General features: G+C 48.8%; 1 protein-coding gene across 1 annotated transcript in view; it reads right to left on the bottom strand.

The window, feature by feature from the left end:
* The window catches only part of ARHGAP32 (Rho GTPase activating protein 32), a 174932-nt gene that overhangs the window by 13638 nt on the left and 147142 nt on the right, over positions 1 to 14152 (bottom strand). Inside the window, 5 exon segments of the mRNA XM_030964892.1 lie at positions 816 to 961; positions 2200 to 2307; positions 4477 to 4559; positions 5194 to 5338; positions 8126 to 8228. Coding sequence (XP_030820752.1) covers positions 816 to 961; positions 2200 to 2307; positions 4477 to 4559; positions 5194 to 5338; positions 8126 to 8228 — 585 coding nt within the window.

The raw sequence follows: 14152 nt of genomic DNA, 5'->3' as shown, positions 1-14152 counted from the left end.
AGGAGAAAAAGCTGGACTTGGATCAACTCTGCCAGCCTAAGCAGAGATAGGGTTTGTTTAAAAGAAGGGAGCAGCAAATACAGTGGAAACACAGCTCTCTGCAGTCCCCAGGTGGTGCTAACTGCAGTAGCTGTGCCTGTTTCAGGCACAGGCAGGTTAGCAAGGCAGATGGTGCAGCCTTAATGCTGCTTAGGAGCAGGAACAGCTTGTGGCAGCCATACTAACACAGAGAGTAAACTTTCCTCCTGGTGCAACTCTGCTCCTTCTCGATGGAAAAGATACATGGTCTCAGTTACTCAAGGGAATTTGTAGGCTCCAAGGCTGAATGACATATCAGGTGCTCCAGGTTCATTCCTCATCCTAAAGCAGCATCAGCCTGAGCAAGTGCAAGATTTCCGTTTCTTAGCCTCAACATGGCTGCAGAGAGACTGCTTTACACCAGCTTGTTCTATTTGTGTTCTAAGGTATGGATGAGGGCAGACAGACTTAGCTCCAATGGGTAAGTATGGAGGAGCACCAGTAAAGATGGTTTTAAAAAGGAGAGGGAGCAGGGGAGACAAAGATTTAAGTGATTCCTTGCAATCTCTCAGTGGTAGGACATAAAAGTAGAAGCCAAACATTCATGTCTGCATTTCCGTGGGGCATCTGTGGCTTTTAAGAAAGGAACTGACAGGAATTTCTAAAAGCAGGCCATCTCTGTCTGGGTTCTGGCATCCCAACCCAGAAATGTGCCCTCTAGGTTAAAATAAAAGCCATGTCCATGTCCCAGGGGAGGCTCAGCAGTGCTGCTGCTCCTGCCCAAGGGAAGCACACACCTGCCCCATCGCGGATGACGGAGCTGAGCTTGGAGCTGAAGAGCACGTCCACGTGGTTCAGGATGAACTCCACCACCACCGACTGGATCCGCACCTCCATGAAGGCGGCCGTGCCGCTGAAGCAGGCGGACTCGATCTGCTTGGACCTGCAGAGGGACACAGCACAGGGAAGAGGCTCCTGCTGGGCGAGGCCTGGGCACCTGTGGGGCTGCAGGGCCTGGGGCTCGGCCACAAAGGGCTTCAGGGCACTTCTGGGGTTAAATCTCAGCAACGTTCACAAATGATCACTGACTGTGGGGAATTATGGCCAAACTTCAGATCCAGGTTCAAGCCTTACTGATGGGGCAAGAGGAACACTGGGCTGGGAGGAAAAGGGAGTGTGGGACAGGTCTGAATTGACGTTAATACACTGAACAGCCAAAATCAAGAGCTTTTTGTTAACTCATTTCCATGATGGGCACAGTTTAAGGCAGTGCTGTTGTATAAACCCACTGCGGCCTCTAAGAGGATTTTCCCCCAAGCAGGGAGTGTCTCCACCTGATCCTACTGAGTGAATGCTCCAGGACTCACCAAACTCAAACATAAGGTGACTCCACTGCTTGTGGGAGAATTGCCAGAAAGAGGAGCCCACCTGCATGAACTGGGAGTGTCCAAGGGCAGATTGGACAGGGTTTGGAGTAACCTGGGGAAGGTGTCCCTGCCCATGGCAGGGGGTGGCACTGGATGAGCTTTAATACCCCTCCCAACCCAAACCCTTCTGGGATTCCATGATGAACTGCACACTCAGATTTCTCAGGTTGGTAACAACAGCAGGCGAGAAATCAGTACAACAAAGGGCAGGAGGATAATATTTTTTTCTTTTAAAGCAAAAATTTTAAGTTACACTATTAAAGTGCCCTATCATCCACATTCAAAACAGATTTATCCAAGTTAATTTCTGCAAGTTTGAATTCTTGCAGCCAAAAGCTGTCAAATTAGACTCTAGAGACTTATGCAGTGGGAAACTGGTGATGCCACTGTAGAAATTCTCCTGGATGATCAAGGACACATCAGTCTCATCTAACCAAGAGAAGATAAATTATCCTCTAAAAGAGAGTTCAGGGAATTCTTCCTTGTTACTACTGACAAAACTGCAGCCAGTGGAATTGTGTTGTGTGAGACAGGATAACACAGGGGCTGTTTTACATCACTAGGTCAGGAACTTGCCAGCCAATCTTAAATCCTGCTTAGAATAATTTCCCATATTTTACAGGAGGCGAAGAGTGCACTGGGTGAAGAGAGGAAGAGCTCTTTCCAGCTGCTGAAAGCTGGGATTTTCTGGAGTATCTGTTGCTTATAAATGTAAACATTTCTTTTCTATTGAAATGGGAAAATCCCAGAGTACCTGAGGAGGTTTGGAGCCCACACAATGGCCAAGTTCTTGGTGTGCATATTTGTGATGGAGCAATAATCAGCCAGACGAGCCAAGTGTCTCATTAGGAACTCCAGTGTCCTGGAAAACAGGAGAGAGGCAAATGTTCAGCACCACTGAGCAAAGCCAGGCCATGATCCACAGCACAAACCCAGCTCATTATTTCCTTGTGATTTAACAGCTCCCAGAAAGGAATGCTGAACTCCTTCCCCTCAGCCCCACCGTGGAGCTGGCTTTGGCAATACTGACACCGGCTGGGCTGAGGGAGTCTCTCCTGACTGGTCCAGGCTCAAGGAAAGGACAGTTCTAGGAAAAACCCTTTGCAGGTGTGTGACAGCTGTGAGGGGCTGCTCAGGGATGTGTGGGGAAGGATGTGGAATGCTAATCCTGGGATGGGGGGAGTGTTGATTTAGACACCCCAGAACAATAAAAATACTGGCTGGAGGTTTCTCAGAGGTTGGTAAGGCAGATAGAAGGTTAAACTTCAGAGGCTTCTGGTCACATTAAAAAATAGTGGGATTTGTATATTAAGTTTGATATATACTGGGGAGGAGGGAGCAGGAGGTGGCAGTGAAAATGCTGCTGTACCCTCCTGGTGCCCCTGGCTTGTGTCTGTCTCACAGCCTATTCTTTTTGGGAGGGAAGGGAGATGGAACAGAGAGGGTGTTTTGGGGCTCAAAATTCCACAAATGGACAAGACTGGAAGTGAAGAAAATGGCTCTGTCTGGAAACCAAACAGACACCTCCTGCCTGCAACTTCTCACCACTGAGCAGCAGAAACATAAAGCATTTTTTCCTTTTTCCAAGCAAACCCCAGGAGAGGAGAGCAGCACCCTGTGACCTACAGCATTCCACATCCTGACGTTGGCTGTGCCCCCTCTCTGAGGCTCACATGCTGCTGGTACCAGAACCCAGTTTAACCAGCCCCATAAAGTAAAAATTATTTCAGGGGGAAGAGGTGAATGAAAAGGAAAAGAAAGAGATCAGTTTATTTTTTAAAGGGCCACACCCCCTCAAGTAACATCAATATTGCAATTAGTTACTAGAAGCAGCAGCTGTTGCACCAACTAGCCAACCTTATTTGAAGAGCAAGTAACACAGTTGTAGTTTATAACACATCAGCTAAATCCCAGTTAACTTTTATAACTAGTTATTTATACCACTCATTGCAGCATTGCAATTGTCCAGCTAATCACCACACATCACAGTAACTGAAATTTAAGCATTTATTGGTAGAAATGACTATAAATAGTTATCAGTAGCTGTCCTCATGTGTTACACCTGACCCCTTAGACTAGAATTCTGACTTCACCTGTAGATTAACATACATTACAAAAATCAATTGATGATTGTAGTGAAATATTCTAATCAGGCATCAATAGCCAAATACTGCCTGTATTCACCCCAAATGGTCACCTACCTAAACCACTGGGACACATCAGGGGAGCTGGCCTAGCCAAGTAAAATAGTTACCTATCTGTAAATAACTTCCACCATATGTTGTCATTAGCTATTCCTACCAGCTACAATTCACAATTAGTGAATGCTACATACCACATAGCACTAGTTATTACATTAAAGTCTCATTAACATACAGTATTCTATATAGCTGTTAAAGCCAATCACCAACACCAATTTGTCTGATGCCTTTTCACCATACCCTGCCACAATTTTTAATACTAAAGACTGTTAAAATGTTGTTCTTAGTCAAGACTCATTACCACATAGCACAATTTCTTATTACTACTTATTAGCATGAATATAGTATTTTAATTGGTGATTTTAAACACCATATTATGCTACTCTAATACATTACAGTAATGTAAGTAATTACATCAGTTATTCTGAGAGCATTACTGTAATTTGCTAATTACTATTATTGCAGGGAGGGGCAAACTGGAGACAAAATACAGTTGACCAAGTTTGGCTGAAGGCCTGAGCAATTTTTTGGCTATATTTCACTTTTTTTTAAAGTGCTCTTTGCACTGTACCCCCCTACAATAAAACTGTTTCCTTACTGTGACATAACAAGCTCCTATTTCCCTCCTAGATGGAGTTTCCAAGGACCTGAAGTAAGACTATGTTTAGTGGACAGTGTTTGGTAAGGAGCTAATTAAAATATAAACCAACTTTCTACAGCCATAATCATTTCAATATGCAGAGGCACAGTGTGGCTGTCTTGAGAGGGAAACTGGAATTACAGAATTCCTCTCACAAAAATGCCCACAACACCCCAAAGGCTGCACTCACCTGTAGTGGGGAGGAGGCAGCTGCTGGATCACATCGTGGATCTTAACCAGCCTTTCCTCATCTGTAGCAGCAGAAACAGCATCCTGGAATGAGGCAGGGAAGGATTTAGCTGCAAATAAATCCCCAGAACGCCAGCCTTGGCAGTGAGGTGGGTTTTGTTGCTCTTCTCCCCCTTAGGAAGGGGGGGTCTGTCTTGGGGACAGAGCAGCATATGGATCATGTAAGGAAGGGCAAGTAAGTCGTGACCTGGGGCATGTTAATGGCACAAAGAATTTCTGCAGAAGACATTCAGCTCAGAGCAGCATTTGCTTCCAATCCCATTCGTGGGAAATGGCAAACGAGAGGGGAATTCCTGCAAAGCATGGGAGCTGTGCCAGGGACCATCTGCTGTGGCCCCACAAGTGGAACCAACACAGTGTGGCAGAGGGGACCAAGGCACCTCTGAGTGACCTGAAGGGGACACAGAAAAGGCCCCTCAGACCCCAGGGCACTGCCAGCCCCTTCTGGAATGGCACGGTGGAATGAGGAGTGTGAGCAGCACAGTGTCAGGCTGGCAATTCTGGTGACACACCCTTCTGAGGGCTCTAAAAACCCCAAGTGAGGCAGAGCAGAGAGAGGAATGTGTGTGGAAGGCAGGTCCAGCTTCCACGATTTCTCTGCTCTACCAGCTGAAGGCCCACTGAAGGCAGAAGTGCCCCACATTTGCCTCACACTCACAGAGAACTTCTCGTAGAGCTGGTAGGTGAGCAGGGGGTTGGGGAGCTCTCGGAAGTACAGCTTGCACAGGGAGCCCACACAGTGGATGTCCTGGATGTAAATGTCCTTGGTCAGGTCAGGAATCTGCTCGGAGTCAAACTCGTGGCTGGCAATGAGAACGGAGAAATGGGTAAAGGGCTTTGAGGAGGAGGAATGAAATCAAACCCAGCACAAATTACAGCAAGGCTTTCCTGATTTACAGGAAAAAATAAACACTTAGTCACCAAAACCACATGACCCACGACTGTGGGGCAGCCAGTGGGGATATTTTTCAAAAAAGAGACTTTTCCTTTTTCTAATAAAGCATTTTCAGTTAACTTTACAACCAACTGGCTGCACTCCCTTTTGCTGCATCAGGGCTTTTCACAAAGTCTCCAGAGAACATCTTCCAAGACCACAAGTTTAACTCCCAAGGGCTGTGACTGGGATTGCCCATAGGAACGAGGAGAGCTGCTGTCCCTCTGCATTTCAAAGGCCTGGAAACAGCAATGATAAAGTCCTGCCAGCAGCACTTCCATTAGCAGCACATGGAAACCAGTGAGTGCAGGAATTCCTGGGGGATGAGCTGGTGAGCTGAGCCTGCCTCTGCTACAGGGAGAAGACGGCCAGGAACCACATGAAGAAAACCCCACAGCACTCCCTTGGTTTTCAGAGAGAGAAAAAAACCCAATCACCAATGTTTATGAAATAAAAGCTGAGCTCAGAAGGCTGAGGGCTGGCTTGCTGCTGGCATATATGCTGGGAAGTGCTGTTTCCAATTAACAGGACACTCCAGGGTGATGAGAGCTGTGAGCCAGGCTCTGGGAGCTGGAGAACCTTGGGGTCCCTGCCAGTCTTTAGGCTGCTCACAGCCATGGGGACTCATCCTGCCAGCACTGCAAGCACAGTGAGTGGGCTGGGTGAAGTGGCCCATCCCTGTCCCTGTCCTGTCCCCCACCCAAAGCTGGCAGATTGTGCCCAGAGGGTCACACAACCCCTGAGCTCACCCTGCCTGAGGAGCAGAACATGCCCAGGGCTCCAGGTGTGTTTGTAGCTGAGCCCTCCTGGAATCAGGATGGACTCCTTCCATCCCTGGACAGGGACACTGCTCATGGGAAGTCTTTCACTCCCACCAGACAAGGGGCAGGAGTGATCCCCACTTTCTGAGGGTGAACAGCCCATCCCTTCCTCACCCTGAAGACAGCAGAGAAGGAAAGGGAGCATTCAATTTTCCACAGTGTGCAGCACACACCACTTCCACAGGCATCTTCTGACTCACCCCTTGCTCACATCTAGGACAGAAACTCAGCTCCTGCATTTGGCTCTACAGAAAAGCCCAGGAAGGCACCAGCCCACTCCACACAGACACACTCAGCCCTGGCTCAAACTCCCTGCCCATATCCTGCCCTACTCCAGTGGTTTTTCCTAGGAATAAAGCTCACACTCTGTCAAATGTTCCCTTGCAGAAGTGAATATGGAGGGAAGAGAGGAATGCCCCACCACATTCAACCCTCCTCCTGTCTGCACTGGCTGTTTACAGAACTACATGTTATTCCTTCTGACCCAAAGGAAGATTTTGTTAGGTGAAGAACAACTCCATGGCTTCTCAAAAAGAGCCAGGATATGGGGATACAGGGATCAACACCCCAAATCAACAGTGGCTGTTTGCCCACCTGCCAGATAAAGGCAGCTACTGCCTACTGAAGAGCCAACATCTGTCCCATGGAAATCTCCCAGGTGGAATAAATTCTCTAACTTTCTCTCCAACCAAAAAGCCCTTTAAATCCAGGAGATCCAGTTCTTCTATGGGAAATCTAAGCACAGTGATTCAATTATAAGGATACTGCAGCCCCAGCTTTGGAATGAGCCTAATGTTCTGTTTATACAGCTGGGAACTGCAGCAAGACGCGTCTTATGTTCATCAAACACTCAAAATCTGTAGGGATTTACATGAACAAGACAGTGTCAGTAAGTTTTGCCATGTACTTCGTTCCTTTTGTTTTTGGAACATCTCAGAAACCTGGAAAACAGGCTGTCACTTCACTCTGCACTACAACAGGGAATGATGCCATTACAATTTTAGAAAACCATTTTTAAAGCACCTTTTATACACAATCAAGGAGAAAATGGTCTTGGCAACACAAAAGTAAAAACATGGACTAGGGTAGAGATTAGATGGATGGTCCAGCACAAGGCAAAATGGGGAATAAAGGAATATAACTGAAGCAACGGCAAATGTTTTATTCAGTCACAGCTCCAGTCAGAGGCTTTAGATCCTGCATATCAAAACCTTGGGACCAGATTTTTAAAATGGGACTTGCTGGGATAAGAAACAGGATTAATCTGAACCAGAACAAACCCATCCATCCAAGGGTTTGAACAGCCACTGTACCAGCTCAAACCTGCCCAATGAACTGGGGGACAGCTGGTACAAAAAAGATACTCTGCCCATGGCAAACAGCCCTGTGCTGCCTTGGCCAGGCTGTGGGCCCAGGAGCAGGGCTGGTGAGTCCCATCCACTGAGCACATCAGTGCTCCACAGCACAACATTCTACACCAAACGACAGGAGGACAGCAGCCTCATGAAAGAAGAAAGGAAGTTTGCTGTGGTGGGAACAGCTCCTAACCAGAACACTCCTGGCCCTTCCCTGTGCAGCACAGCAATGTCCCCCACCAGACTCAGGCACACATCCTTTGCACATTCCCAATTAACTGGTGGTAAGCCAGAAGCCCAAGGTAGCAGGGAGAAACACTGGCTGCTCCAAAGGGCTCCTGGAGAGAGAAAGAACAGAAATGGAACATGGCAGCACAGTGACACCAGGATCCTGATACTTTATCCTGAAGGAAAGCTTCCTGCAGGACGAATCTGCAGAGGAAGCCCAGGCTGTGCCCTGCCCCCCAGGCAGGCCCTTACCGGAGTTTCTGAATGTTGGAGGCGATCCCGGAGAGCCGGTAGATCCCATCCACAATGCCATGCTTCTCGATGAACTCCGTGCAGCTCTTGAGGACCTGGGGCACTGAACAACAACAGCCACAGTTAGTACAGACCTAATTCAGGCTGTGCTCTTGGCAGCAGCCATAAACTGCTCCCACCTGCGCCCTGGCTTCAGTTCCTCCTTAGGGAAGAAAGCCTGTAGGAAATTTAACTTCAGGAGTCGATGTGGAAACTGGTCAGAGGTGTTCCTGCTTCAACAAGGGAATACCAGAATATGAATCAGGTCAAAAAAAGCCAGTTCTGGTCAGAGAGAGTGAAGGTTCCATGGCAACTCCCACGGGAACTGTGGTGTGAAATCCCATTCCAGAAGAGTTGGAATAAATACTATCTTTCAAATCTATACAGGATTAACCTATCCTGCTTGGTTTAAGGAAATACAAACATCAGGGAGATGCTACTTTTGGCGGCACAGACAGGAGAGCTTTTACAACTGATAATTTCATCTTAAATGTCTGCCAGAGCATGGCTGGATATGGAGAGCTCCACAGCATCCCACACTCACAGAAAGTGCAGACAGAGCAGGGCATGACAGAATGGAAAAATCAGCCAGGGGATATAATTAGGTGTCAAGTTAATACTGCAGCCGCTTCACCACCCCATTCCTTCCAGCTGGCTTCCCAGGCTCATGCACATCCAGTGCTGGAGCTGTGTCCATCCATGAGGAGCAGCAAATCACGGGATTTACAAAAGACACTAAAACTGCCCTGAACACAGAGAGAAAACCAGGCTCGAGCTCCTGTGAGCATCAGCAAACCATCATGGAAAATGCTGGGATCCCTGTGGATCCCCCTGTCAGCCAGCTTTTTGCAGCAGCTCCTCTGCTGATCTCAGTGTGTTCTTTAGATGCCAGGTCTGATCAGCGTGCCACGTGACAGCAATGCTGAGCAGGTCATGTGGCAAATCCCCTTACACCACAGCAAATGCCATCTGCCAGGCACTCTGCTCCCAAGTGCTGCTGCACTTGGATGCTCCATGCTCCCCCCAGCCTCCACAAGGCTGCTTGCCCAGCCTGCAGCAAACCCTCACAGCTGGAGGAAAGGCTCATTTCAGATGGCTCCCTGGAAATCAGGTGTATCCAGGATAAGGGCATGTCTGCTGCACGCTGGAGCACAGGACACAGTGAAAGCTGTAAATCCTGCAGCATGTCAGCCACAGGCTCAGCAGGAGCAGATTAGACCCTGCACCTGGGATGCTCCAAGGCACCTAGAGACAGCCAGAACTGAGCCAGCCAGGCTCCAGTGTTACATTCCCAGGGATGTACAGCAGCTCTCACCTGAGCAGGGCAGACTTTGAGGCAAGCAGAGCTCTTGTACATTAAGCCAAGAGCCTTGGGAACCAAGTGCTGCTTTTTGGGGAACAAAAACCAGTGGAGGTGAAGCCCTGTGCTACCTCAGCATCAGGGAGCTCCAAGGAAAACCACAGCTGATGGCTTCAGGAACCAAGAGACACACCCTGAACCTGGGAAAGCTGGGAAAGGCAACAGGTTCTCACTGAACACACACCCAGGGCACGCTGGGGACATGACCACCAGCCACCCACAAGGACAGATCCGAGCAGAGCAGGTGGAACACGAGGCCTGAAATTCTCAGTGTCTCAAAAACATTTCTGGAGGACAACACTTAAGCCTTTATTCAAAAAGATTCAACACCTCTTGAAGGAGGAAGTTTTTAAGGTTGCAAGGGGACAGGGAAGGAGTTCTATCCTACTCAAGCAGTGGCCAGAAAGGGCTGAAGTGTGCATTGTATGGCACTATGGCACTGGGAGCTGAGTGGGGCCCAGGTGTGACCTGTGCAGGGCAGCAGAGGTGGCACAGCTCCATCCTGTGCAGCAAAGGACAAGGACAGGGCTCTGTGTGCTGACACAGCCAATCAGCCAGTGGTGTTTGTCCCCTGTGGGAGAAGAAACCCCAGACTGCCAGACAGACCTGAACCAAGACCCCGTGGGATGTCCCTGCATGTCTGTCCCACAACCACCCCTTACAATGGGCCAGAGGTCACAGACCTCACCAGTGACCTGCACAGGGCTCAGCCCCCATCAGCAGCATTTCCTTCATGCAAGAGTCCCAGAGGATTGGGCAAAGGAGTTTTCCCAAGCTTGGAAGTGCTGTGACAAGATCTGCTAAAGCTGCAAATCCCAAAGACATTAATGATCCATAGTGCAACCACAGGAGGGGTCCCCTGGAATCACAGAGCCTGCTAAATAAGTAAATCAAGATGCAAATAAATAAACAGGCAAATAAATCAAGAAGCAAACACACCAAGAGGCAGATAAATAAACAGCACTTGCCCTGCCTGCCCCATTCCCAGCAGGAAACCTGGAGTGACAGTGGAGCAGGGCAGGGGAGCCCAAGGGAAGGCAGGGCCGCAGCACCAATGCTCTGCCTCAAGTTGTCTTTTGTCATAGAAGAGCCTGGGCACAGTGAGAGTAATTAACATACCCTGAAAAGATCCCAGCAGGCTTGTTCCAAGCATCTCCTCAGCTGGTTACCCGGACGATCTGTTCTTTAAGCTAAATATACCATACCAGCACCACGGATATTTTGGGGGAATTCTGCTGGGTTGGAGAAGGGACTGAAATTCAAGTAGGGCTAAAATTGTACCTGAGGGGCCTTTGCTGGAATGGTGACTTCATTTTTCAGGTTTCTGAACAAAGATGACACCTGGCCATTGGGTGTGTGTTTAACCTCCCTCTGCCCTTTGAATCCCCAGCCCTTTAATACCCATTTTAGAGACGTACATCCACACATGGAGGGAACAGTGACTGCTCTCTCAGAAGGAAAAGGCAGGATGACAGCACAAGCCACGACTTAATTTTGTAAATGTCAAGTGTGCCCATACCAACACCTACAGCAGCTTCTGTGACTTTTCAGGTACCATGTCCATCTGCTGCAGAAATCCCTCCCCTGCAGGTGAACTTCTCAGTTCAGGAACTGATTTTGGCTGCTAGATCCCAAATCACAACCCAGATTTGAACCAGACAGGTACCTCAGCCTCATCTCAGCAGGGAACCAAAGGAGATTTCCTCTCACAGGATGCACCAGCAACAACACTAAAGTTCTATTAATGGCAGTTAATTACTGTGGTTTCCTGCAATTACAACAGCCAGACTCCATGGCACACGTGAGAGCCATAAAGGCCCACCTGGGTCAGCACCTGGTTCCTGGCAATGTTCAGGAGCTTTGGGAAAGGCACGAGGAGGGAGCAAGTGACACTCAGTGCATTCCTGCAGCCCCATCCAGGAACTGGCTCAGGGAACCTCTGAGCCCAGCACTGGTGCCTGGCTTATCCAGCCAAGCACACAGCCCTTCCCAGGGCCACGTTCTCAGGCAAGTAACAAAAAGCACTGATCCTCAGTGGGATTTTAGTCCTTTTCTGAGCCATGGGGTCTTCAGCCAGTGACTCCAGAAAACCTGCCAGCAGTGCAGTCACTGCCTCAGTCATTTTAGGAGGCAGCTGAAATGCACTGCCAGGTGCTGCCTGGGAACACCCAGCTCTGCATGGACACTGCACACGCCTCTCTCTGCAACAAGCACCCCTCCCTCCTTCCCTCCAACATCTCCAACGCCAGGTGCTCCCAGGAGACAAAATGCAAAGGGCTGGAAATGTGGATGCCTCACCAAAGGGGACCCCAGCACATTTCATCATCACAGCAGCCACAGGAATTAATTCAAGTCCTTCCAGAGCATCTCTCAGCTGGTTTGAAAGGTCTATTGCATCTCTGAGGGCTTGTTAACTGCTTAATTCTCTGCCATTAAGAGGAAGCAGAAGTTCTGTGGTTTTCATTCTGAAAAACATTTTGATACATCCTCACATGAGGCATATTTCCTTTCCTATCATATTGCTGGGTGGGGTTTTCTTTTTCAGTATTTTGTAATGTTCCCTCCCTGGGCTTTGAGAGGCTTGTTTGTGTTGTGTTTTATTTTATTTTATTTTTCTTAGCACGTTACTGGAACCAGAAGTGTTTGTTCAGCCCCGGACATGAGGCCTCCCACCAAGCCTCCCTCTGGCACTGGCATTTTCCCAAAATACAGCAGTGGGGTGCAGGTCCCACAGGCCAGGCCTTGGGGCTGGACAATGGCCCAGAGCACCTGGGCTGCTGCTGCTCACTGAATTCCACACATAGCAAACCCACAAGGGAGCTCAGCTGCCAGGAGCATGGAAAACAGACTGCCCCCAGCTCTGCCTCACCAGAGGGGGCAACCAGCATGCAGTGCCAGCACACTTGAGACACACTGAAAATCCAGACCTGAGTAACAGAAGGTTAAAGGCTGTTTTGAGCCACCAGGATAGAAAGTGGAACAATCAGCTTCAGATAAAATGCAGGTGGAGAAGCTCAGCCCTGGTTGTCCAGGCTGCCTTTGGGAACAGCTGGGAAGGACAGGCAGGGGAAAAGCCAGCAGAGGACACACACCCAGCACAGCACAAATGGTGCCACTGCAGCAGGATGAGCCCCTTTCTTGGAATTCTGTGCCTGGCCAAGACTGACAACTTCCAGATATCTGGAATTAGCCACATAAATCCCAACTCTCTTGCCATTCATGAGGGATTATGTAAAAACCCAACAGGGAATATCCCGTCTTTGAGAAATACAGTTGCTTTTACTCCAATAATTTTCTATTTTAACTCAATTTTAGAACCATTAAGGTTGGAAAAGACCTGTAAGATCATCAAGGCCATTTTCCAAAAAACTGTCCAAATATTTCCTTTAAAAAAAAGTAAAACCCTGTAATATTTCAGCCTGTGACTTTTAAACTTCCATTTCTGAAGCTCTTCCCTCCACCTTAGTTACACAAAGGTGTGAAGCAGCAGAGGAGAGAGATTAAGGACTTTCTCTTTATTGTTGCATGAGGAGCTGTGTGTCATACAACATTGTACCTGCACATGCCATTCCACAGGCACACCGACCCTACCAGCCCCTGAACATTCAGAAAAACATCCAACTTTAAAAGACTCTCTTCTCAGGACTCTTGTCTTCCTTTTGCCTCACTCCTAAATCTCTGTCCTCATGTTTGAACCACCAAGAGAAATACAAGACCAACCAAACAGACACTTTCCTTCCTTTCCAAGATGCTCAAGGCCATGCTGGATGGAGCTTGGAGCAACCTGGTCTAGTGGAAGGAGTCCTTGCCTGTGGCAGCAGGTGTGACTGGGTGGGATTTGAAGTCCCTTCCAACCCAAACCAGTCCAGGATTCCATGATTCTTCAACTGCCTGCCCCTCATCTCCAGGCTGTGAGCCACACTGACGTTATCCACGCTGGTGATGAGTTGTGCAAAGTCCAGGCTGCCCCAGTGCCCGGTGCCAGGCACACAGTTCTGAGCTGGAGTGGGACTTTTGCACTTGGCAGAGTGCAGCAACAGCAGAGCAGAGCACAACCCCTGAGCTGGATTGGAGGGCTCACAGAGGGAGCAGCACTGGACTCTGCTTCCTCAGCTGGATTTCTTTTATGGCAGCTCAGCCACGACTGTGGAAAGCAAAGTGCAAAGTTCAGGCCTGGGGAACAGAAATCCCCCCGGGCTGCACCAGGCAGGGCAGGTCACCAGCCACGTCTGTCAGGTCCTGGCAGATGAGCAACATTCCCCTGGCTGTGCCAGGACAGCCTGGCATCTGAGGGCTGCAGAGGATCCTCCCTGCCCACTATCCATGATGGAGATGTTGTACAGCCAACCCCTATTGCAGGCTGCACCCACCCACTTCCCAGGGCTTGGGTTTAATTGGTTTTAATACAAAATATCACAGAATCATTAAGCTGGAAAAACCTCCAAGATTGAGTCCAACTGCTCTCCCAGCACTGCCATGGCTGAATCATGTCCCCAAGTGCCACAACCCCACAGCTTTTAAATCCCTGGGCAGCCTAAGCAGTTCTGATGCTCAACAGCTCCTTCAGTGAAGGAATCCTTCCTAATATCCAACAAGACACTACTAATACTCAGATTTGGCCAGCGTGC

Source organism: Camarhynchus parvulus, chromosome 24 (genome assembly GCF_901933205.1).
Source record: "Camarhynchus parvulus chromosome 24, STF_HiC, whole genome shotgun sequence".
Lineage (NCBI taxonomy): Eukaryota > Metazoa > Chordata > Aves > Passeriformes > Thraupidae > Camarhynchus > Camarhynchus parvulus.
This window is presented reverse-complemented; position numbering and strand designations above follow the sequence as displayed.